The sequence below is a fragment of the Mesoplodon densirostris genome, chromosome 19, assembly GCF_025265405.1.
Source record: "Mesoplodon densirostris isolate mMesDen1 chromosome 19, mMesDen1 primary haplotype, whole genome shotgun sequence".
Taxonomy (NCBI): domain Eukaryota; kingdom Metazoa; phylum Chordata; class Mammalia; order Artiodactyla; family Ziphiidae; genus Mesoplodon; species Mesoplodon densirostris.
Window position 1 is genome coordinate 9395414 of NC_082679.1, and position 25912 is coordinate 9421325.

The 25912-nt window shown below is 52.2% G+C and overlaps 2 protein-coding genes across 3 annotated transcripts; one reads left to right on the plus strand and one right to left on the minus strand.

The window, feature by feature from the left end:
* The first annotated feature begins 2240 nt into the window (after positions 1-2240).
* On the plus strand, positions 2241-5946 carry PGLYRP1 (peptidoglycan recognition protein 1). Its single transcript, XM_060085174.1, is given in 6 exon segments — positions 2241-2279; positions 2281-2391; positions 2394-2524; positions 5074-5195; positions 5776-5893; positions 5895-5946. Coding segments are annotated over 6 exon segments (573 nt in total).
* Positions 5947-6575: 629 nt separating this feature from the next.
* CCDC61 (coiled-coil domain containing 61) lies at positions 6576-24768 on the minus strand. Of its 2 annotated transcripts, none has more exons than XM_060084204.1 (14): positions 24722-24768; positions 17398-17556; positions 17063-17145; positions 13113-13270; positions 12374-12535; positions 9914-10124; positions 9742-9824; positions 8887-9056; positions 8693-8768; positions 8220-8368; positions 8051-8129; positions 7827-7881; positions 7005-7077; positions 6576-6890 (listed from the first exon to the last, which is right to left on the minus strand). In XM_060084204.1, the coding sequence occupies exons 2-14, from the start codon at positions 17543-17545 to the stop codon at positions 6793-6795; spliced, it is 1545 nt and encodes a 514-aa protein (XP_059940187.1). In that variant the 5' UTR covers positions 17546-17556; positions 24722-24768; the 3' UTR covers positions 6576-6792. The 2 variants fall into 2 exon arrangements, with proteins under 2 accessions (XP_059940187.1, XP_059940186.1); XM_060084203.1 differs by having other exon boundaries at positions 7005-7083.
* Between the last annotated feature and the right edge of the window lie 1144 nt (positions 24769-25912).

Sequence of the window (25912 nt, forward strand, 5' to 3'; positions counted from 1 at the left end):
AAAACATCCTTTCTCCCTCACCCTGGTTGCTGTCCAGGCATCTACTGCACTCCAGATTTAAGCAGAAGCAACCAGGCCTGGGTCTTGTCCTGCCTGGAGCCATCACAGGAAGTGAATGGAATCAAGGTAATGAGCAATGTGCCCCAACCTGTAAAACATGAGGGGGCAGCTAAGTCTGTAGCACTCATCAAAGGAGGAATCCACCCTTGCCTTGAGCCTCCTCCATTCAAAATTTTGTTAACCAATAGGCTGCTGCTCTCTGGGAAAAAATAAATATTACATTATTATGTGGCTTCCAACATCCTTGAGGGCAAGTTTCAGGACACAATGTTTAATTGTTGAAATCCATTCCCTAATCTATATATTTTCAATTAAAAAATAACATAGCTTATGACCAACTCGAGTGGTTATCTAACCTACTAAAATGTTGCAATCTGTTGTTTGGAGCTACTCAGCGGCTGCAGGAGAAAGGACACCAGAGACCAGAGGGTGATGTGGGGTTGGGAGGGGAGCATGCTGTACCCCTGCCCCCATGGGTAAAAAAAACATTTAGGACTCTGGTAATTGCACAAATATTTCTGCTATAGCAGGACCCTCCCTGGACTCCTAACTCTAGTCTCAACCTTCCTGTCCACCCTCCTCCCAGCAGATACTGGGGTATTCACAGACACAAATCTGAATACTTTCCTTCTGTGCTCGGGACCCGGCCATAGTGCCCAGTGTCCTGAGGATAAAGTCCTGAGTCCTGGGGCGTCCCTGGTGGTGCAGTGGTTAAGAATCCGCCTGCCACTGCAGGGGACACGGGTTCGAGCCCTGGTACAGGAAGATCCCACATGCTGCGGAACAACTAAGCCCGTGTGCCACAAATACTGAGCCTGCGTGCCTAGAGCCTGTGCTCCACAACAAAGAGAAGCCACTGCAATGAGAAGCCCTCTCACCTCAACAAAGAGTAGCTCCTGCTCACCGCAACTTGAGAAAGCCCCCACACAGTTAGGACGACCCAACGCAGCCAAAAATAAATAAATTTATTTTTTAAAAAAAGAATGGAACTGTCAGCTTACTACCAAGGGTAGATTTGAGGTCAAGTCCCAGTGTTTTTTATTTTTTTTTAATTTACTTATTTTATTTTTGGCTGCGTTGAGTCTTTCTTTGTTGCTGTGCGCGGACTTTAGTTGTGGAGAGCGGGGGCTACTCTTCATTGCTGTGTGTGGGCTTCTCACTGCGGTCGCTTCTCTTGTTACGGAGCATGGGCTCTAGGCGCATGGGCTTCAGTAGTTGTGGCACTCAGGCTCAGTAGTTGTGGCTCGCAGGCTCTAGAGCTCAGGCTCAGTAGTTGTGGCACACGGGCTTAGTTGCTCCACGGCATGCGGGATCTTCCCGGACCAGAGCTCGAACCCATGTCCCCCACATTGGCAGGCGGATTCTCAACCACTGCGCCACCAGGGAAGCCCCACCCCCACCCCAGTGATGCTTATGTGGCACTATGAGTCAGACATCTTCTAAGGGGTCGACCCATGAGTTAGGTATGTTATAGTATCAGTCCCATTTTGCAAGTGGGGGAAACTGAAACCCAGAAAGGTTGTCACTTGCCCAAGCTCACACACTGGAATGTCACCAGAATTCAAACTCAGGCAGCCTGGCTCTGAATGAGGGCTCTGGACCGCTAGGCTCTACTATCTCCCATGTGACAGCAAGGTGATTAGCCCTCTTCTGGCCTCAGTTTACTCAACTGTGAAATGGGCTTCCCATTAGTCACCTCTTCAGTTTGCTGCAAGGGTTAAATGACATCGGGCTTAGGTCCAGGAGAAACGTTTTTAAAATGGGCCCCTTTGTTTCTTCAGTTCCTTGCAGGAGGATGGGAGAAGAGGCCTGGCCGCCTGCCTCCCATGTTAAGTCCCGGTGAGTTGTCCAATGCTCCACTGAGAGGAGAGACAAAACAAGGCAGAGATCCAGACCCTGGGTCTTCCAGAAACCACGGGGAGAAGTGCCCAAGGGCCTGTGTGCCTCTCCCCACCCCACACTCTCGGCTGGGTGAGGGGCCCCTTGGCTTTATCACAGTCTCCCCCCTCCGGACCGGACCACACCGCATCCTGTTGGGGCCCTGCCAGAGAAGGAAGCGGAGTCTGGGTTCCCACTGGGAAGTCCCGCGGGGTGTGATGCAAGGCCTTCCCTGTCCCCCAGGCAGATAAAGGCGCAGAGCCAGCCTGGGTTGCTAGCCATCTCCGCGCGCCCTGCCTGCCATGACCCGCCGCTGCGCGCTGCTCGCCTGGGCCCTCCTCGGCCGTCCTCAGCCTCGGAGAGGCTCAAGAAGCCTCGGTAAGCTGCATCCCCATCGTGCCCCGCAGAGAGTGGAAGGCCCTGGCGTCCGAGCGCAACCAGCGCCTAAGACGGGCCCCGTGCGCTACGCGGTGGTGTCGCACGCAGCGGGCAGCGCCTGGGACACCCCGGCCTCTTGCCTGAAGCAGGTCCAGAACGTGCAGCACTACCACGTGCGGACGCTGGGCTGGTGCGACGTGGGCTACGAGTGAGTGAGGAGGAGAGGCAAAAGCTGGAGACGGGACTGGAGCAGAGGGAGGAGCGCGGGCCCAGGAGACCGCAGGGGCCCCGTTCTAGAGCCGCCTGGCCCACACCCCGGGCACCTTACTCAACCGCGCAGCATCTTCGTTTGTCCCCAGGGTCGCCGCTTAGGGCTGGGCGTGTGCAGGCAGCGCAAGGATGCTAGGAGGAGGGGAAGCGGCTGCAGTCCAAGCTCTGCCCCCAGAGGAACGGACAGACTTTGCCAATACACAGGAAGATGTCCTGTGCACTGGATTCCCTTGGTAAAGTCCAGTGCCTCGTTAAGCACCAGGCCGGGCTGCCGTCCCAGCTCCATTTATTGCTGGCTGAGCCCTGGAGCAGGCATTCACCCTCTTTCAGCTTCAGTTTCACCTTCCTCCTCTGCAAAGTCAGGGGGGTCGTGGCCCACTCCATCACTAAGCCAGCCAATACCACTTAGGACACCGCCTGGTGGTGGTGCAGTGGGAGCCCCCAAATCCATGGACTGTTGGCGCCTATTACTATGTGCCAGGCTGTGCGCCATATGCTGGGATGGGGGCACAGCCATGAACAGTGTGAATCTAGCCCAAAGGGATTTAAAGACCAGCAGGCAGCAACAGGTAAGAAACAAGCGAAGTCAACAAGATGAATTCAGATGGTGAGAGAAGCGATGGAGAAAAGGAACAGAGTGACTGACGCGGCTCCAGCATATGGGAGCCGAGAGAAGAACGTATAAGCTGGGGGTACAGCAGAGGTAGAGGCCAGGAGGCTGAGTGAGTGGGTCATTCCTGAGGGACAAAGGTCAGGGTGGCTGGAGGTAGCCGGCAAGAGTGATATGAAGTGAGGAAGGAGTTGGCAGGGGTCAGATGGCACAGGGTCTCGTGGGCCATGGGGAGGACCTCCGTTCTACTCTAAGACAGGAGCCATGCGAGGGATGTGAGCCTGCTTGGATATGAGCAGCTCCCTCTGGCGGCAGTGAGAACAGACTGTAGGAGGGTGAGGGCAGCAACAGGGGCAGGGATTGGTTAGATCTGCCTCTGAGGCCCATGCCCACCAGCTCCCTTTCCAGGGTAATAGGCTGCGGTCCTGCACACGGGCTTCTGTAGCAAGAGACTCTACTGGTTCTCAAGCCTCGGTAAACACCAGAATCACCTTACTGGAAATGCAGGTTCCCAGGCTCCACGCTTAGAGACTGCTTCAGTAGGGCTGGGGTGAAGCCAGAAAACCTGAGGACCTCACTTGGAAAAATCTGGAAGCCTTCAAGGGTGTCCCCAGCTCTTCTGGCTCAAGATTTTACAATTCAAAGGCTCCAACTTCGATTTTTTTTCCCCAAGAGTCAGGCACTCCAATTCTAAGCGTTTCCCTGAAGGAATGAAGAGCAGAGCTTGGCTCCACAGCCTCTGGTCCAAATCACTTTATAGAAAAGCAAACTGAAGTCTGTTTCTCAGAGTTTAGGATTCAGAGTCTGATCCAAATGTTTGGAATCCCCCTTCCTTGTCGCATCTTGTTCGGAGCTTCAGTTTCTTCACCTGTAAAATGGGGCTCCTGACCACCCACCAGGTGGTGGGGTTTGAAGTTTAAATTAGATGCATCCATTTAGCTAATATACAGAGAGTACCAACTGCTTGTGCCAGATGCTGGGGCTGTGGAAGGACCATAACCGGCCCAGTCCTGGGGGTCAATATCACTATGGTATTTCTAGTCCCTTCAATCCAGATTCTGAGAGTCTGGCTTCCCAAGTGGCAGATTCAGGACCCAGTATTAGAGTTCCCACATTCTGTGCATCCTTGGTGACCTTGTGAGCCAGAGGACTGAGGTGACAGATATCGCATCTCCAAAACGCCAATCTTCTGGTTAATTCCAGTGTGCCAAATCAAACTCGCTCAAGCAGGACGTGTTGAATGACTGAACCTGACAGATCTGCTGCCAGGATTGGAAACCTCAAAGAGGCAGATGCTGGGGCTCCAGGGTTTGTGTCTGGTTGCAGCGCCAACCCTCGAGTCCCTGATCGTGTCGCTCAAGTGTACCCCAGCAGGGAAGAGGAAGCAGGAAGCAGGCTGGGGAGAGGGCAGAAGAGCTTCTCAGTGGGGAGTTCTGAGAAGCATTAGTGTCCAGGACGTGACCTTGGGTAAATAATCTAAGTCTGCTTCCTCAGCTTAAAGTGGGGATGACAACAGTGCCTGCCTCCGAGGACTGCATGTGAGTAATCAGCAAATCAAGAGCTCAGCCAATCCTCCAGGGAGGCAGGAGAGAGCCAGACCATGTGGGTGGGAGTCACAGAGACCTGGGTGAAAATCCTGACTCCTCACGGGGTTGAGGATGCAAAAAGGCGCATGTAGAGCTGTGCTTGACAAATGGCAATGGCCATGGTCATTGTTCTTATTGTGGAAGATTAGAGGATAGGAGGAGGGTGTTGGGGAAATTGTGTGTGAGTGACAGGGACAGGGGCGGGGTGAGCAGAGGACAGGGAGGGAGTCCTCCCCCCCACCCCGGGGAAGTCCTCCGTCACTCATCCAGACCACCCTCCCACCCCCACAGCTTCCTGATGGGAGAAGACAGGCTCCAGTATGAGGGCCGGGGCTGGAACACCTTGGGCGCCCACTCAGGTCCCACCTAGAACCCCATATCCCTCGGCATCTCCTTCATGGGTAACTACATGGGTAAGTGACTGTCCAGCCATCAGCTAGGGGGCTGACATGGAGCCTGGGGGATGGCACCGCGTGGTGAGTAGTTGCTGGGAGGCTCTGCCACCTAGAAGCTCTGTGACCTCGGGCAAGTGACTCTGCTTCTCTGAGCCTTGTTTCCTCTTTTGGATAAAGACCATTTTCAACCACATGGTTTCAGTGAAGATTAGTTCATCCCTATAAAAGTTCTTAGACCAGTCCATGGCACCTAAGAAGTGCTTGATAAATGGCAGCTATTGCTGTGGCTTGGCTGGGGAGGTCTGGGGGCAGATGAGGGCAAATAAGCAGTAATCTTGACAGCTGACACTTGCTGAGGGCTTACTCTGTACATAAAATGACTCTTGATTATCCCACAGCCCTGTGGGCAGGTGCTGTCATTCTCCCCTTTCACAGATGAGGAAACTGAGGCACACAGAGGTTAAGTCACTGCTTGGTGGCAGCAGGCTGGGTTCTGGGCCCTACCGGCCAGCTCAGAGTACAAAATCAGAAGCACTACGCACACTCCCTCTGCCCTTCGAAGAAGCCCCAGCCTGACTCCTGCCTCTACCTCCCACAGATCGAGTGCCCCTGTCCCGCACCATCAGGGCAGCCCAGAGTCTGCTGGCTTGCGGCGTGGCTCAGGGATTCTTGACTCCTAGCTACGAGGTCAAAGGACACCGGGATGTGTAGAAGACATGACCAGCTCTACGAAATCATCCAGCAATGGTCGCACTACCACCGCGTGTGAGGCCCTGTCTGTCTTCTCACACCCCCACCCCCACCCCATCAGAAACCCCACTGCCTCCCCCTCCCCCAATAAAGGCGAACCTCAAACTGTATTTCCGTGTCCCGCCATCCCCCTCCCCACCCTCTCTCTCCCCAAAAAGATCCCAGTCACCCCCCCCAACCTCCCATAACTCTGATCTTGCTCAGAACCCAGAGGCCCCAACCCTGAACCAAGACCCCAGAGATCCCAGCTTGGAAGCCAAATCACAGCTCAGAACCCAGAGGCCTCAGGCCACAGCACAGGAATAGCACCAAGTCAGCTGAGATGTCACCACCAGAAGCTCAGGGGTCCTCACCTCCCGGGCAGTGAGCCATGCGGAAAGACACCCCCTCTCTACCACACTGCCAAAGACATCCTGGGCAGCATCTCTGCTTGAACTCCTCTGGGGACAAGCTGCTCACTCCCACCCCTCAGGTCCACCCCTCACATTGCTTTAGAGAGTGCAGGAGTTTTTTCTGAGCCTGTACTCCAATCTGCCGCCCAGTCATAGGCATGGCCAGAAATACACACGGGTCCCAGTTACACCCCCTCCCCACCCAATCTTCATTCCTCCTCACTCCACCCCGACCCTTCAGTCATAAGCTGAGGGATCCCAAGGGCACATATGTTTATTTACAAAACACACTTACCATCCCTCCCTCCCAGAATGCAATGTCTGCGGGAGACATAGTATTGGGGCCTCACACACCTGAGACCCCAAGAGCACCAGGAGGAGCAGGGGCCTGGGCGGGGCCAGGACACACCAGCCCCGCCCCTCACGCCGAATCCATCCGAATCCATTGGAGGGGCAGTAGTCTCTCTCCGAGGTCACGAGTGCATGTCCAGTTTGTTCATGTATTCCTGCAAGGCCTTCAGGCGGGCGTCGATTTCGGCCATGTCAGCTGCCTGGTGGTCCGAGCTGTACTCTGTGAGACCAGGCATGGCTGTGGGGGTCCGTGAGGGGTCCCATATCCTGCCCTCAGTAGCATCCCAGCGGGCTCTGGGGCAGGTGAGGGGGAGATGTGGAGTCCCAGGCTCACCTTTGTTGGGGACCCAGCGCCCCGAATCCGCCAGGCGTCTCTGATGGTGGCCGCGTTCCAGGGGGCTAGGCTTCTGTTGCTGGGGGTGGCAGGAAAGGGGGTCAGGCACTCTCTATGCCTGCCCCCCAAATCCCACCGGCAATTCTGAACCAAAGGACCTCATAAAAATTAAGGGTTGACACCTACTGAGCACTTATATGCAAAATAAGCTCCTTGTACCTTCACCAGAACCCTCAGACGTGAATGCCATTACCATCCCCACTTAACTGATAAAGAAACTGAGCTACAGAAGCTAAGTAGCTACCTTGAGTCACACAGGTTCTAGGAAGGGGAGGCAGGTTTCAAGAGCTGGCAATTTGAGACCAGAGCCGGTGCTCCTAACCAGAGTCTCCTGCCCCCACCTCAGCCCCATCCTCCTCTCCAATCCAAAGGTCTCAAAACACTGCCTCCAGGGCTTTCCTGGTGGCGCAGTGGTTGGGAGTCCGCCTGCCGATGCAGGGGACGCGGGTTCGTGCCCCGGTCCGGGAAGATCCCACATGCCGCGGAGCGGCTGGGCCCGTGAGCCATGGCCGCTGAGCCTGCGTGTCCGGAGCCTGTGCTCCGCAACGGGAGAGGCCACAACAGTGAGAGGCCCGCGCGTACCGCTAAAAAAAAAAAAAAAAAAAAAAAAAAAAAAAAAAAAAAACACTGCCTCCAGAGGCACTGCGGAGCCGCCTTTACAACCTGATCCCCTAGAATGGAATCACGGGAGAAAGGGCCAGCGAGCTTCCGGCGGTTTAACGCTGCCCCTGCCTCCTCCAAAGCCTGAGGAAAGACACTCACCGTATTGGACTCACTCCAGGTGGTGGGGCTGGGCGGCTTCCCCCGGCGACGAACGCTGAGAGGACGGAGTAATCAAGGACCAATGGGAGGGGTCTGTGGCACCTCCCACCTCGCCCTCTTCCTTGGTTTCAAGGCGCCACCCTCCATCACCCAAGTTCCCCGCAAAAGACTGTTTCCCCAGACACCCGTTTGGAGGCGGTCCTTTCCCCCAGCCCAAGTTTTACCCTCTAGGGAGGGATTCAGAGAAACCCTCGAACTCGCTGCAGGAGCTGGCGGACGAGTAGCGGCTGCGGAAACTGTCCACTAGAGGGAGAAGGAGAGTGTGAGCCTCTTGCACTGGCCACAGCCCCGCCCAGCCCGTCTGCCAGTCCCGCGCGCTCCAGCCCAAGTTACCCGAGGAGCTGCGGTTTCGGGAGCGGTTAGCCGCGTCTCCTCGACCGGTCACGGCTGCGGGGGGCCGAGTCTGGCGAGACCAGGAGGTGGATGGACCGTCCCCGCTTCCTCCGCTGCCCAATCGGTTTCGCTGCTGCTGCTGCTGCTGCCTGGAGAACGAGAAAGGAGACGCCCACCTGTGCACCCAACTAATTCGGGAAAGGGCGTCGCTGCGCCCCGTGGGTCACACCTAAATAGAGAAAAATCATGCGGAGACACAGACCAGGTAGGGGTGGGAGAGACAAATAAGCAGGGCGGGGGGGATGGGGGAGGCGATCAGGAGAGGGGATGGAGGTCAGGCGGGAAGCAAGAGCAGGGGAAGGGGAGAGGTGGCGCAGATGACAGGTGATGGAGATGGGAGTTGGGGATGGATGGTCAGGGGGTCAGGTAAAGGGGCAGGGATATGGGCAGGGGAGGAGAAAATGGGCGCTAACTTCATCTTGATCGCTCTCTGCTTCTTCTCCTTGGCTTTCACAAAGGCTGTTGGGTCGAAACGGGGCACGCGACCACCTAGGACCGGGTCGGGGTGGGGTGTGGAGAGAAGAGGAGGCTGGAGCCATAGGATCACGCCTCCACAGTTCTAGTCCCATCCACCTCCTCCCACGGGCAGAGCAGGGTCGTCACAGACCTGTGGGCGAGGGCGAGGGGCGGGCGGGGCGGCCTTGACCCCGGCCCCCGCGGTCGCTCTCCCGGGATGAGGAGTGGGCAGCGCCACGGCCACGCGACGTGGAGCGCTCCCGAGACGTCGAAGCCCGATCTTCCCGGGCCGAGGGCGGCACCACCGGTGTAGTCCGTCTCCTGGGAGCACAGAGCCCACTGTCAGTTTCCCACCCGCGACGACAACTCCTATTCCAAGCCTCTTCCCGGACTGCACCGCTCCAAAACGCCAGGCCCATCCCCCATCAACTCCTAAACATTCACGTACTTACACGATCCTCACAGATACCTTCTCCCAGGGTCCACCCCTATCGGAGCCCCACAAACCACGCCCCCCCAAAACCCATCTGTCACTTCCCTACATCCTAACACATCCTTTCACCAGGCCCTTCTCCCAGAGGTCTCCCACAGCTCCCTGGAAACCCTTCCCAATTTTTCAACACCCACCCCAATACATGCCGGCAAACATCACTCGGATACCCACCTGCTTAGCCACACCCTTTCGCTCAACTAGACCTCAGACCCCGCCCCTTTTCGGTCCCTATCTCCAGGTTCAGCCTCCTGAATGCCGCCTCAGGCCTGCCCATCTCTCTACAGACCCCGCCCATCGTTTTCAACTACTGTGTGCGTCCTTCCCTATGCCCCATGCGGTCCATTAGGCCCCACCCATCCCTCCGTTCCCGCCCACTCTCAGGCTCTACCCGCCCTCTCCACCCTACCTGGGCCCCGCCCCGTCACTCAGGCCCCGCCCAACCACGCCCGGAGCCCACCTGCAGGCGGGGTCCACAGCTCCAAGGCCCCATCCACCCCGGGCCGCGCCCCTCACCCCCTCTTGTACATGGCCAGCTCGGTGTTCAGCGTCTTCAGCCGGGCACGCAGGCTCCGCTCCGACGCCTTCACCTCCTCTAGCTGCCGGGAGGGAAGAGGGGCGTAGAGGTCCCGACTGAAGCCAAAGTCCGGGACCCGCCGGCGCCCAGCCGGCCGCCCGGCCCCCTCACCTCCTTGGCCAGGCGGCGGCAATCCTGGCTTCGGCGGCCGGACCCGCGGTGCCCGAGGCCGCGCTCCTGCCGCAGCTCCAGCTCCAGGCCGCGCACGAGCCCGCGCAGCGCCTCGACCTCCTGGCGCGCCGCCCGCCCGGCCAGCGCCTCCTCGCGCGATCTGCCCAGCTGGGCCTCCAGCTCGCGCTTCTCAGCCGCCAAGCGCGACACCCTGGGAGGAGGAGGTAGAAAGCGAATGCTGGGGCGGGGTGAAGGGCACGGTCCCATAATCCTCACTCCTCCACTGGGGTGGGCACGCACCATTTTTTGATCGGTAATTAGAGAAATGCAAATGAAAGCCATCAAGAGATGCTGAGCTGATAGGAACTTTATAGGACAGGGATCCAGCTCTCAACATCCAAACCCCTCAGTCCCAACACCACCTGACAGTAGCAAATACACAGCCCCACAGAGAAAGGCACTGTCCCAGAAACCTGAATCGGATTAGCCTATAGGTTTAACAACCACTTCGCGGGAAATAAACAGAACAGGGGACTACGTGAACCATGGAGATAAAATCAACAAAATCCAGGGACTTCCCTGAAGTCCGTTGAAGCTGGGGCACAAGTACACGTGCATTATACTACTGTCTACTGTGCGTGCTTGGCATTTTTCCCAATAAAACATTTTTTTAAATCTGTGGCTCCCCCGCACTCTCCAAGGAGCTTCCCCATTCGGTCCCTTCCAGCTGACTTCGCCCCTCCCCTCCTCTCCTCCCACCTCCCTCTCCCATGGTGCTCTTTGCAAACGCAATTCCCTCCTGGCAGGAACCACTCCACTCATCCTCCAAACATCACATCCCCCCCGGGGAAGCCTGCCTGCCCTCCCAGCCAGGCTGTCATGTCCCTCTATTCTCTCCTCTCCTGGCTCTCCGTACGTTTCCTTCCCAGCACCAATCATGGTGGAGCTGACGTTGATCAGTGTGATTAATCTGTCTTCTGTCTGCATCCTCACTCCAGCTCTCTGGTCACTGTGTAGGAACTCGGGCTCTGTGGCCTGGCTGATGGCATCCAATTCTATTCCACTTCTTACAAGCTGTGTGACCTGGGGCAGTTTCACTTCACATCTCTGTGAAGCGGGATGATAATAATAACACCTACTGATAAGGTTGTAGGAATCTATAAAGAGCGCTTAGACTCTGTCTGGCACTGATGGCTCAGTAAACATCGGTAGGGCCAGGCAGTGTGCCTGGCACACCGCAGGAACTCAGTAAATGTTGGATGACTGAGTGAATGAATCTTGGAGTCTTCCCAAACTCCCTAACTCCAAGCTGGGAAGAGAAAGGTAAGAACCAACTGTCCAGTTGTGGATCTCAGGGCAGATGACGCCACCTTGTGGCCATCCTGGGAAGCACATGCACACGCACCTGGAAGACTCGCAAGGTTCTCCAAGCCCCACGAGCTTGCACTTCTCTGGGAGGGGAGAGGTCTGGTCCTCCCAGGCAGCACTGAGCGCTCAGTCCCGGGCTAGCAGCTGCCAGCAGTGCACAGTGGCTGAGGAACCAAAGGTGGCTTGGGCTGACTGCCTGGATTCAAGGTCTAGCCAGGCCCTACTACTTCACTGTGTAACCTGGGGCAAATTCTCTAACCTCTCTGGGCCTGTTTCCTCCTCTATACAATGGGGACGACAGTAGTGCCTACTTTGGGAGGATTAAATCAGTTAAATCATACAGCACTGAACAGAGTCCCTGGCGCACAATTAAATGCTCGATAAACAATAGCTACTGGTATTATTATTATTACTACTACTAAAAATAGTATTAGCTCTCCCCAATGAGTGGGGCCCCCACCAGATGGAGACCAAGTCCCAGTCAGCCCCTCCACAGCCCTCAGCACACAGCAGGCACTCGGTAAACATGCCCATCAGGTTCCTGTCACAGCCTCCCCTAACACAGGCTCCCTTTTCCTGCCTAACCCCATCTCCATTTGCAATATACTCAGGTGGGTATGTGATCAATGTCTCTCTGCCCCCTGCACTGGCACTACACCATGGGCAGGGAAGGGGCCAGCCCAAGAGAGGCGCTTGGTGAAGGTGCATTCAACTGAATAGAGCCCTGCCTTGCACCCTGTCTTTGCACATGCTGTTCCCTTTGCCTGGAACACCCCTCCCTTCCCAGGCAGGGTCAGGTCTCCCTCTGGACTCCCTCAGCCCCATCCACGGTGAATCTTCACTGTCTGCAGGCAGATCTGTCTCCCACACTGGACTGGGAGCCCCAGGAGGGGACAGGGCCAGAATTATCTCGGTCATTGCTGTGTCCCCGGCACCATTAACACATGGTGGGCACAGAGGAGGGGCTCAGAATAAGTATTTGGGGAATGAGGGATGGCTGTCCTTCCAACAGTGCTAAGCACTGGGTCCCGCAGTGCATGATGGGATGTGTCCCCCCCAGCCCCAACCGCCCACCCCCACCCCCAGACTTACTGCTCCCGCAGATGCCAGATCTCAGTTTCCCGGCTGTCCCGAGTGTCCTGGCCATCCAGCCCTCGAAGGCGGCTCAGCTCCTCCTTTAGTGAGCGAATGATGCCCCGCAGGACCACAGGGTCTGGTTTGCCCTGGTACGGGAGGGGCAGCGGGTAGTGAATCCTGAGAAGGAGGATTAGAACCGTGGCATCTCAGAGGCCAAGAATCCACACAAGAAAGGACATGTGACCATTTCTGGCCAAATACTACAGGAAATTGGTTGGGAGTCTTCTGGGAACACTTTTGGTTTCCTGATAAAAACAGCTGATACAATTAACAAGCACAGCCCTGTTCCATTTCCTCCTGCTTTGATATAGATGCAACGCCTGGAGAACCAGCAGCCATTTTGTGACCATGAAGAGATAAGGATGCAGTCAAAAAGCCAACACATTAAGGATGAGGAAGAACATAAACAAAAACAGAAGGAGCCTGAGTCCCTAACAAAACTGTTGAGTAGCAGCCATCTACCTAGACATCTCGTTATGTGATAAACTATTGTTTAAGGTACTGATAATGGTTGTCTTGATACTTGTAGCCAAACACAATACTAAATGATACAACCCTCAACAATGAAGATTCCAAAGGCTAGGCTTAAGCAACATCCCCACCTAGCCCTGGGTACCAGGGGTTCCTAAGTTCTATCCATGTCCTCTCCCACCTGACCACCAGCTACCAGCCTGGTGGGTATACTTGTACCCACCTGTCAAACTCCACAGAGTAAATGAGGATCAGGTAGCGCTTGGAGTTGAGCTGGGCCGATCTCCAGGCCAAGGGGCCTGGGCAGCCCCCCATCTTTCGGTTCCGCAGGGACTCCAGATCTGTGTAGGTCAGCAGGTCAAGGGTAACCGACTCACTGCTCTGTTGGAGAGAATGGGAGGAGCTGCCAAAAGACCCAATGTGGCCATACCCAGAGCACACAACCCACACACCTGGGCCTTGCCCCATTCATTCTTTGGGCTAGCTGGGCTTTTCCACACTGAGGCTGGTGATCAAGATGGCCCTGCCCCATGAGGGGCTGCCACAGGACATCATCAGAGGGAGAAACTGAAAAGAACCTAAATGCTCAGCCATAGGAGACAGCTTAGTGCTGTGGCTTCCAAGTACTGTCCACAGACCCCTGCGGGTCCCCAAGGCCCTTTCAGGGGAGTCCATGGGGTCAAAACACCTTGCATAATACTACTAAGATGTCATCTGTCTTTTTTGCTGTGTTGACATTTGCACAGATGGTGCAAAAGTCATGGTGGGCAAAACTGCTGGTGCCCATTAGCAGAAAGCAAGCCAGGGGCATCAAATGCACTAGTAACCGTTGTATATTCCACTGCCACGCAGTCTCCGCAGGGGGATGGAAAGGAGGGAGAAACACACAAATAAGTAAATAACTAGATAAAAACACAGAAAATGAAACCTAGGAATGTCCTTGATAAACCTGTAAAAATTATTAATTTTGGGGGGGCCGCATTGCGCAGCTTGCAGGATCTTAGTTCCCCGACCAGGGATCGAACCCGCACCCCCTGCAGTGGAAGTGTGGAGTCTTAACCACTGGACCGCCAGGAAGCCCCAAATTATTAATTTTTTTGACTCTTGACCCTTGAGTGCACAGATTTTTACTACTGTGTGTGACAAAATGTTAAGTACACATTCGGCTGCATATCAAGGTATGACATGTTCTAGGAAAAGCACTTGTGTGATTGAATTTTGAGCTAAGTTAGCCACTTTTTCATGGAACACTATTTTTACTTGAAAGGGTACTGACAGACAAAAACTACGGTTATTCAGTCTTCAATGTTTGGCAAGCATTTTCTCAAAAATGAACAAAGCAAGCCTGTCACTTCAAAAAATACAGCTAACAGTATTTGTTGCCAACAATAAAATTCAAACTTTAAAGTGAAAATTAGAATTTTGGAAAACTTGTATCTGCCTCTGTGTGCTTGATAGCTTCTCAGTGTTGAAAGGCTTTCCTGGACAGATCAGTGAGGATATTAACAAATATGACTTCCTGATATTGTATAATGAAATGTGTCAACATTTGGAAGATTTGCACAACTCCGTGAACCAATATTTTCCAAATGACCAATGCATGTTACAAATGATGCTACAAATGCATGATGTTAGAAAATGGGTAAAAGATCCCTGCAAAGTAAAGATACACCAATAGATTTTAATGTCACAGAATAGGTAAAGTTCACTGGTATGGCTCAGATTCCACACTGCGATAAACCTTTAAGAAACTACCACACGTCCAGTTTTAATGTGCTGGCAAAAGAGGATATGCACAATTATCTGAAAAAGCTATTAAAGGACTCCCTTTTTCAGCTATATATCTTCCTGAGGCAGATTTTTCTGCATGTACGTCAATCAGGACGTATCACAACAGACTGCAGAAGCACATGAGAATCTAGCAGTTTTCTATTAAGCCAGACATTAAAGAGATTTGCAAAAAATGTTAAAAAAAAACCCACTATATTTCTTACTAAATAATTTTGGTTTTGAAAATATTTTTCATAAAAAGGTTATTTAGGTGAGTAACAGGTTTGTTACTGTTATTTATTTATTTGTTTGTTTGTTTATTATTTATCACTGTTGTGGCCTCTCCCGTTGCGGAGCACAGGCTCCGGACGTGCAGGCTCAGTGGCCATGGCTCACGGGCCAGCCGCTCCACGGCATGTGGGATCTTCCCCGACCGGGGCACGAACCCGTGTACCCTGCATCGGCAGGCGGACTCTCAACCACTGCGCCACCAGGGAAGCCCGTTACTGTTATTTTTAAATGAATTTGTAAATATCTTTATATTTTTCTCAGTTTTAATTTACAATATGGCAAACAAATATTGATAGATAAAACCTGCATGAACAAAAGCTCTTTGGTGTCCTCAGTAATTTTTAAGAGTATAAAGCGGTCCTGAGACCAAAAAGTTTTTTTTTTTTAATTAATTTTTACTGGAGTTTGGTTGCTTTACAATGTTGTGTTAGCCTCCACTGAACAACAAAATGAATCAGCCATATACATACGGATATCCCCTTCCTTTCGGACTTCCCTCCCATTTAGCTTACCACAGTGCATTAGGTAGAGGTCCCTGTGCTATACAGTATGTCCCCATCAGTTGTCTATTTTATACATAGTATCAATAATGTGTATGTGCCAATCCCAGTCTCTCAATTCCTCCTACCCCACCCCTTTCCCTCTTGGTATCCATACATTTGTTCTCTACGTCTGTGTCTCTATTTCTGCTTTGCAAATAAGAACATCTATACCATTTTTCTAGATTCCACATATATGCCTTATTATACGATATTTGCTTTTCTCTTTCTGACTTACTTCACTCTGTATGACACTCTCTAGGTCCATCCACGCTGGGACCAAAAAGCTTGAGAACCACTGGATTAAATAAATCATGATGCATGGGTACACTGGAATACTAAGCAACCACTAACAAGGATGATAAACTCAAAAGTTGTAATCATAATAAAAATAGACAATACCTCTATAGCACTTATTATGAGCCAGGCACTATTCTAAGCTTTTTACATGTAATTCATTTAATTTTCCTAACATTATGAAATGCGGACTACTATCATCCCCACATTACAGATAAGGAAACTAAGACATGGAGTAACTGGCCCACGGCTCCCAAGTAGTAAGTGGTAGTGATTATTGATTTCAGAGTCCATGATCTGGGCCATTATGCTATACTGCCTATAGATACCAAAATGTTAACAGCCTGAGGTGGGGGATAGAAACAGAATTTAGACTCTTACTTTCTAAGTCACACATTACTTTAATATCATCACAATTTTATGAGTGCATATTTTACCTGTAATCAGAGAAATAATGTAGTTCACAGTTTTTAAATGATGTCTAAATAGCATCTATGTCACTCTAAGCTCCAACCTGCTTCTATTTTCCTATTAATATTTTTAACTATTTGACATTATATATTTTTTTCAATTGTCTGTCTCTCCCACTAGGCTGTCAGGTTGGTGAGGGTAGGAATTTCATCTCTTTTGTTTAGTGCTGTATTCCAGTGCCTGGCACACAACAGATGCTCAGTAAATGAAATGAATGATTATCTATATCCACTGACATGACTAAATTTTTATGAATTATTGTTGAATCTTTTAAAAGGCTGCAGAATACCTTGGGAAATATATCAACTATATAAAATTATAGATCTGCAAATACACACACGTTCACAAGTGAATACAGAAATGCAGAAATGGCTGGAGTGACTTCCATCAAAATATTAATAAAAGGGACTTCCCCAGGGGTCCAGTGGTTAAGACTCTGCCTTCCAATGCAGGGGGTGTGGGTTTGATCCCTAGTTGGGGAACTAAGATCCCACATGCCATGCAGTGCGGCCAAAAATATATATATATTAACAAAATATTACTAGGAGTGAGTATTGGGAATGGAGTGGTTTTTACTTTCTTCTTTACATTTCTCTGTGACTTGAATTGTCTCCATGATAATCACTATCATTAGAATTACAATCAGAATAAGGCATTTACATTTTGGAAAGAAGAAAAGAAAACAATAGCCCTGTTCCTTCAATGAAAGAGAAGGTAGAGGGTCTTGCATACATCAGGTGGGCATCTACCCTCCCAGAGACCCAGGGAACAGACAGCTCCCCCAGCCCCCAACCCTGGCCCCTACCTGGGTGAGGGCCGACTCCAGCATGTTACAGAAGATGTTGAACTGTTTGAAGTTCCCTGTCTTGTGAGTCAAATCTTCGATGACTAGGTAGGGAGAAAAGTCCTTCCTGAGGTCTGACCACTTGCCCAGCCAAAGGGCAATGCACCCAAGCTTTCCACCTTTCCCCAACACCAGTGCCTCTGGCCCAAGAGATGAGCCCTACACCCCCTCCCCAGCTTAGAGAGCTTCTAGTCAGGTAGAAGAGGCAGGTGGACAGGATCCTGACTGGCCTCATCTTCTGGGAGAAGCTGATCCCAGGGAAGGACAAGTGAGCCCACCCAGGCAGGCACACTCACAGCTGGCATCGAACTCGGCCCGCCACTGGTCAGCCGTCATCCGGTCCTCCACCTCCAGCTCTAGCACCTGCCCAGACACCAGCACCCGCACGGCATGCTCCACACCCCGGAAGACGTAGTCCACCTGCAGGCCAGCTGGCTGGTCCATGGCCAGTGTCGCTGGAGAGGGGAATGAGACAGAAACCCAGAGGGGCTGAGAGCCCAGACTCAGGAGCTGGAAGGCCAGAATCCTGGTTCCACCATGTACCACCTTAGGAAAGAGCCTTTGCCTCTCTGTGCCTCAATTTCCTCATCTGGAAAATGGGTACGGTAATGGCACCTACCTCATAGAGCTGTCATGAGAATTGGACAATACACGTAAAAGCACTTGGAACTGTGTCCTGCACATTACTATGCCCAGTACACGCTGGTTAACAGAATATATGATTTCCAATAAGAGGATCAAATTAATACTATTGATTATTAATTTATTAATCCTTATACTCATTATATATTTATTATTTATTCATTTATTTAAACATTTGTGGTGAAAAGTCAAGCTGTAAATGGAGACAGAGTATTGAGATCAGGCTGGGCAGAGATTTTAAATAGAGGGTCAAGGGCAGGTCTCCCTGGGGAGGTGACATTTGGGCAGAGAACTGAGGAAGGTCAGGGAACAAGCCAAGTGGCTATCCCTAAGGAAAGTGGTCCAAGTCGAGAGAACAGCCAGTGCATGGATAACAGATTATCCATGATAAACTCAAATCATTTACATTGAATAAATAATTGAACTCCTTCATTAGTCTGCTGTAAGCATAAATACTTTCTCTCAGCCAACAGGACTACTACTCACGGTGAGTTCTACGAGGAGCTGGAGGAGAGGGTAGGCCTCCACCCTCAGCATGAATTCTAGGGAGTGGTTCAGAATGGGAGCCCCAGGCTGCTTGGGTTCGTGTCCAAGTTCAGCTATGTGCACTTAGATGGGCAAGTAACTTAACCTCTCTTGGAGCCAGATTCCTTATCTTTAAAGCATGTGCCATCCTGGGTGCTGGGGATATGATGAGAAACCAGATTCTTCCCTACCCTCAAGAGGGTGGCAACAGTTTGAGGCATAAAAATGTCAACTGGTGGGGAAAGGGGATACTAGCAAGTAGGGGTTGCTCTTTTAGCTAAGGTGGTCAGGGAAGGGGCACCCCCTCCCTGCTGAGCAGAGGCCTGGAAGGAGGGAGGGGGGGGAAGACAGGTGACTATCTGGGGATTAGGATCCAGGTAGAGGGAACAGCCAGGCAAAGATTCAAGGCAGGATGTACCTAGTTTGTTCTGAAAACACCAAGGAGGTCAGCGTGAGGGAAGGAGAGGGGGAAAGTGAGGAGATCAGAGAGGTAACGGGCCAGATGATGTTCCTGCAGGCCTTTGTAAGCCCATAGAAGGATAACAGCGTTCATCTCCTTAGATTGGTGTAAGGATTAAAGGAATTAATCATGTTAAAATCCTCGGTGAAATTGAACCATGCCTGACCCAAGCAAGCACTCAATACATATCAGCAGCATCATCATTTTTTTTATTGAAATATAGTTGATGGACAACATTATGTTAGTTTCAGGTGTACTACATGGTGACTTGACATCTGCATACATTATGAAATGATCACCAAGACAGACCTAGTAACCATCTATCCCCATACAAAGTTATTCCAATATTATTGATCATATTATGTGGCTTATTTTATAGCTGGAGGTTTGTACCTCTTAATCCCCTTCATCTATTTCATCCCCACTCCCAGTCATCGCTATTCTTCTTATTATTACTTTGTTGTTGTTTCTGAGCTTGAAAGGGACTAGAGAGACAAGGCCAGCCCATTCCCTTCCCAGTGTACAGATGGGGAAACTGTGGCTCTGTGAGAAAAAGAGCCCTGTGCAGAGTACCGCAGGTGCTGCAAAGACAGAGCCACCCAGGGATGCCCCCAACCCAGATCATGGGGACTCCTCCAGTGCCTGACCTCCTTCTCTCCCCACTGTCTCCTTTAGTCCTCACACTTTCCCCAATTTAGTCCTTCCTAAACTCTGATGTTGGAAAATTTAATATTTTGAGCCCTGAATCTCTAGGTCAGTGATTTTTTTTTTTTTTTGACCGTGCCACTGCACGGCATGCAGGATCCTAGTTCCCCGACCAGGGATCGAACCCGCACCCCCTGCAGCAGAAGCACCGAGTCTTGACCCCTGGACTGCCAGGGAAGTCCCTCTAGGTCAGTGATTTTTAATCTTTTTAGAGTCCTTGAGCTTTTGAGAATCTAATGAGATCTCTGAACCCTCCCCAGATAAATGAATAGATCCATAACCTTTGCAAGTAATTTCAGAGTCTCCCAGAATACTACACCCCCAGGCTCATCCACAGATCCCCTTTCTCAAATGCCCAAAGACAATCGCCAGAGCCCCAGCCATCCTGAGAGGCACGTCTCTGCCTCTAGACCCAAGCTCTTAACTTTATCTGGGGGAGGGGGTCTCTGGTGCTTTGGACGGACTGATGAAATCTGGAGAACCTTTTCCCACCCACACTCTCATTACTGTACTTTCATTCTCTGGGGTTTCAGAAGGGAGGGGGGAGGTTAATAATTCCTGATCTACGGGCAAACAAACAGCTACACATTTCAACATATCCCTCATCCCCTGGCCCCCAGTGCGGGTGCCAGGCAGCGCTGGCCCCGCCCTACCGGGTGTCCTAAACCCCGCCCACCCACTCCGCCCCTCAGACCCCGCAAGCCAATCAGCGGTTGCGCTGTCCCGGTTACCACGGCGCCAAAGACAGCAGCGGAACACTTGACGAGCCACGCAGCCTAACCGCCCCATTCAACACCCCACTCTTGGTACCCAACTCTCCCGAGGAGGCAGAGGAAGAAGGGGACCCGCCCCACCTCATCCCCGCTGCCAACCCGGCCCTGCCCTCCTCCTTCCCCACTCCCCTACATAAGCCCCCCATTCATAGCCCTTCACTAGATAACAGGGCCTTTCTGCATCCCACTGCCCTGATGACACAGCCAACACCTCAGTCTCCAGATAGTAAGCCCCTGAATATTCTGCCCGAATTCAACTCTCCCCTTACACCTACCTGCCTCCTCACCTGCACAAACTGCGCCCGCTCCCCTCCTCCCTCCGTCCTCTCTTCTAGACAGAATAAATCCCACACTCTCCAGCCAGCTCGATTCTCCCCTCCTGACCCCAGCTCCCCATCACTCATTCCCTAGATGGCCTCGAGATTCTGGCCACTCCCCTTCTCCCAGTCCCCCGTGTTCTACTGGGGTTCCCCCCATATTCTATTTGAATTTTGTCCTGTCCCCCCCAACACACACACTATTCCGCCTGGATTCTGTCTGCATATTTGCCCAAGGTTCTACTCCACACACACCCCATTTTCAGCCTGTATTCTGTAACCCTGATATTTCATCTGGATTCTGTTCCCTCTCAAATTCTATGTACACTCCCCGCACCACCACCCCCATTTTCCACTTCTCTTCCCTTCGGAGAGCCCTCCTTGAACCCCCCCTCCCCTCCCAGTTCTGGGATCCTCCAGGCACCGAGTCACTCCTTCCCTCCTTCATGCCCCACCCTGCCCCCACTGCCGACACTGTCCTTCTACCTGCATCCTCCATCCTTGCTCTGTGACTCCAACCAGCGGTCTGTGACCGCCGACCAGTGGCCCATCCTGGTCGCTGGTTTTGTTCCAGTCGCACGTCTCTCCCAGCTCCTCTTCGCCTCAGCTTAGTGACCTCCGCAACCCAGCCGGGGTGCAGTGCCTTTGAGGCCCCGCCCCTACCAACCCGCGACGTCGGCACTTCCACCTAGTGCACTCCGGGTGGACTCCCCAGCGCCCCACTCTGGTCCACACACCTGACACCACTTCTCCGGCCTTATGACATCATGGCTTCAGTGCACACGCGCGTGCACACACACTCAGTTTTCCAACCCCCAGCCCTCTCATCTTTCACTAAGGTGACCCCCTCTCCATTTCCAGTGTGACATCACCGCCCCTGGCTCCTCCTCCCGAATTATGCTCCCCGCATATTTCAGATTTCACAGTCCTCACCCCAGGACCGGAGTTGACAGTCCTCCACGCTGGGCTCCCCCAAAACAAGTCCACATCACCATGTCCCACACCAGACATGGGTAAATCACCGCCCCTGGCAGCCCCTACCCGATGGTTGTTTTCCCCCCATCTGCCACCACCACGCCCCACACCAAATATTCCCGCCAGCCATGACCTAGCTGGAGTCTCCAATACAGCGTACCCCCCACCTCACCTTCATACACGTGGCCTGGCCTCAGTGACTCTTCCGAGCCCCCAGCTCACTGCCCCGCCCCCCACCATGTGGGTGAATTGGGGCTGGATGGAAGCCCCTTCCCCTTAGCCCTGCACTCCAGATCAAAACCTTCCACATTATCCCCCTGGAATGTATGGACCCCAAAGCCCTTTAGGACACCCCAAAATCCAGACCCCCATAGTGCCCATCACCGCCCCCTGGGATAACAGACACCCTCCCCCACTGTCCCTCAAATGCTTTCTGCCTTAGATAAGGACTATGCACACCTACCAACCAGTGACTCACCCTTAATTCTGCTCTCTGGTAGGTATTGTAACCATCCCCCATTTCACAGAGGATGAAGCATCTTGCCTCGAACCCTGCAGTGAGGGACTGGCACATTCATCCCCCCACTCCTTAATCAGCTGCCTTTCCCTGACTACCCTCCTTTTCCTGCCATAACTCTCTGCTCCGTTCCCTTCCAGCACAAATCCAAATGTGGCCTCACACCTTAAGCACGGTACACGCTGCAGGCTGGGGACTCCTGGGTTCAGATCCTAACCCACAATGTGACCCCCGGCAAGGCATTTACCCTCTCTGGGCCTCTCTCCATCAGTAAAGCGGGGATAATAAGAGTTCCCACCTCACATAGGATTATTGTGGGGATTGAATTAGTCAATACATACAAGGTGCTTCAAGCAGTGCCTGGCACTTGGTCAGCTGTTACCATCTGTGCAACTAGCTGATGACTAGTTGCCAGACCAGAAGCTCATGAGGGCACAGCCATGTTGATCATTCTTGTATCTTCAGCACCCTGGGCCTGGCACAGATCGGGGGCTGCTTGTGAATTAATGATCGATGCCAGGAGGCGGGGTTCAAGGTACTGGAGATACAAGCAAGGTCTTCTCCTCTCAGCTCACTCCTTGTCATCCTCCAGGTCTCAGCCCCAATGTCTCCTCCTGCAGGAAGCCCTCCCTGACTCCCAGGCTGGGTAAAGGGCTGCCTCGATCACTGCAGAGTCCCCAACATGGCCTAGCACTGGGCCAGCCACAGAAGAGGAGTTGAATGATGAGAGTTCCAGCCCAAGCTCTGAACCGACCTGTCTTTCAAAGTGAGGGCCGCAGACCTTCAGCATCAACACGGGAGCTTGATGACAATGCATCATCCTGGGCCTGGTCCAAAACCTACAGAAGCAGAATTTCTGGAGGTGGGCCCAGGAATCTGCATTTCCTACAAGCTCCCCCAGCATGAACTAGAGCTGAGATCTTGTGCCCTTGGCCACCACAATCTGCCCAGTTTATGATCCCATCTAGACCCCAACACCCTCCCAGCTCAACAACCCTGCCCTTTATCACAGGGAGACCCCCCACGAAGTGGTGGTAATGGTGGAACAGTACAACTAACACCTTTTAAGCACTAGGTGCTGAGTTCTAGATCCACTTGGAGCCAACGCTCTAGTGAGGGGCGTCTAAGAAGCCCAGTGGATATAAACAAACACTAACATATGTCAGGTAGTGGTAAAACTTATGAAGAGAAGTAAAGCCAGGTGGTGAAGGGCCAGTGGCAGGAGCTATTTTAGTTTGGGTGGTCAGCGAGGGCCTGTCTGTGGAGTTGACATTTGAACAGAGACTTGAAGGAGATGCCACAAAGGCATCTGGGGGAACTCAATGCAGACAGAGGGGACAGCAAGTACATTCCCCAAGTGGGGATGTATTTGCTATGTTTGAGGGACAGCAAGGGGGCCAGGGTGGCTGAAGCAGAGTGAGCAAGTGGGATTGGTGGGATCTGAGAGCAGGGAGGAGGGGGAGCTGGATCAGGTGGGGCCTTATAGGCTTGGCAAAGGCTTTGACTGCGTGAGATGGGAGCCATGGGAGGGTTTGAACAGGGGAGCAACATGATCTGACTTTTGTATTAACTTGACCGTGGGGTCAAGGGCAGAGGCAGGGGACCCAGTGAGGCGCCCACTGCAAAAGATCAGGTAAGGACAGGTGATGGCTTAGGCCAGAGCAAGGAAGGTGATGAGACACGGTTGGATTCTGGATGTGTTTTGAAGGTAGCCCTGTGAGATTTGCTGATTGACAGACAGTACGTGGGTGAAAGAACAGGGAGGAGTGAACGACAACTCCAAGATTTCTGTCCTGAGTACCTGGAAGGATGGGAATGCCATCAACTGGGTTTGGAGGTTGAAGGGGGAAAACGCCAAATTTAGTTTGGGACAAGTTTTTAAAGTCTGTAGAGAAGAGCCAGCCATTGGACATATGAGTCTTGAGTTCAGAGTAGATATCCCGACTGGAGATAGACACTTGGAAATATCATTACATAAAGAGCATATGAAGCCAAGAGACTGGGTGAGGCCACAAGGTGAATGGTACAGACTAAGAAGAGACGAGGTCATTCTACTGATGATGAAGCTGAGGCACAGAGGGTTAAACAACTCACTTAGTGGCAGGGCCAGTGGCAAAGCCAGCATTCACACTCAGGCAACACAACGCCAGAGCCCACACTCTTAGCCACCGGTAGGGTTAAGAAGTTTAAGAGTTAATTCACATAAAACACTTGGTAGGTGCCTGGCACACAGTATGCCCTCAGTAAACGCTACGTGTATCATAAGCTTTCACACCTCGTCAAAGCACACCCTCATCCTTGGAGTTCTCACTCAATATTGTTCTTCACCTGCCCTCCACCCAAATCAAAGGTTTAACTGATGGCAGGGACTTCCACCACTCCACAATGCTTTATAATAACCCTCTGCCTTAAAACCTCCCATTAAATCGCAAGGCTATCTTACAAGGACATTTCTATATTTTACCATCTCCTGTCTCCTACTTTACACGCTTCCCCCTTTAAAGAGCCTCCTGCGAAACAGAAAACACCCCCCGCCTCACATACTGCCCTCTGCCTCACAACTCTATCCCTGTTAAAGGGCAACCCCTCCGGATTCTCACACTGCCAGTTCTGCTGCCTGCCCAGCCCACTCTCCCCCCAAGAGCATCCCCTCCCCCCAGGATCGCTACCACGGCCCGCGCACCATTTACTCTCGCCGCCTCTCACCTTCTCCACGGACACCCCTCCTCGCGAGCCGTTCAACTGCCGAAGCTCCAGCCCCGCCCCAGGATCCGGCCTTCTCGCTTCTGATTGGTATTGGCATACTCGCAGCCAAGTTCCCATTAGTCAAAACAGACGCCCGTCACTATAGCCCGCCCCAGCGAAGAACCCGCCCTCCAACTCTTGCAATTGGCCAACTCAGAAGAGAGGTTGCGAAATGGGTCCGGTCGTCAGTCTTTTCTCCAATCACTACTGGCCGGTTACTACTGCCAGTCATACAAAGAAGGTTGTTCCTCTGAGAGGGGAGGAAATCCCAGAAGTAGCTCTTTGACTCCGCCCATAACCCCCTGCGGCCGAGCAGGCCACGCCCACGCGGAGGGGCAGGCTGGAGGAGAGTGTCCGACGCGCCTGCGCAGAGGAATGTCTTGGCCGCGGGTATAGAAGCTGCGGAAACGTTCCTAAAGACTGGTTGAGATTTGTCATCGTTCAGTGCGTTCCAAGCCTGCACTTAGCAGTTTGCAGGCCTTGGCTTATTAATAGTTAGCAGTAACCATGCAATGTAGGGGCTATTATGATCCCCATTTTGCCACTAAGGAAACAGGCTCAGAGAGGTACAGCCACTGGCCCGGGATCACACAGCTTGAAAACTACCCCTATTTTGGCTTATGAGTCATCAATAGGGACGATACAGCTTATAGAATTTGATGGGGGAGTAGGGGAGGGGAGCGTTCTTTAAGAAAAGGAATACAAAATCACTAACACAAAACTGGGTATGAACATGAAAATTTACTTAGAATATGAAATAATTGTTATTGTACTTTTAATATTGTTATTGTTACTTTTAAATGGTACATATTTAAAAGAGCTGACAAATACCACAAACATTGCAAAATCCCCAAAGATAAGGCAATGTTTTTATTAACTTACTACCTGACACACCTCTGTGGTATGTTTCCTACTTTTTTGGCTGCTTATACTTATTTCATAATATCCTGATCTGCAGAGAGAAGAGAAAAGTAAATTATCTTTCCTCTAGCATACTTGATGGAACTTTTTTTAGTCATTATCATTTAGAAAAAGTTCAGGGCTTCCCTGGTGGCGCAGTGGTTGAGAGTCCGCCTGCCGATGCAGGGGACATGGGTTCGTGCCCCGGTCTGGGAAGATCCCACATGCCGCGGAGCGGCTGGGCCCGTGAGC

Bases quoted from the DNA above. Each gene is read 5' to 3' on its own strand.
- CCDC61 (XM_060084203.1), bottom strand. From the start codon at position 17,545: ATGGACCAGCCAGCTGGCCTGCAGGTGGACTACGTCTTCCGGGGTGTG. The intron at 10,125-12,373 runs GTAAGTCTGGGG...TCCTCCTCCCAG, and splicing joins ATCTGGCATCTGCGGGAGCA to GGTGTCGCGCTTGGCGGCTG. The intron at 7,084-7,826 runs GTGAGTGTCTTT...TGCCACCCCCAG, and splicing joins CCTGGAGTGAGTCCAATACG to CAACAGAAGCCTAGCCCCCT.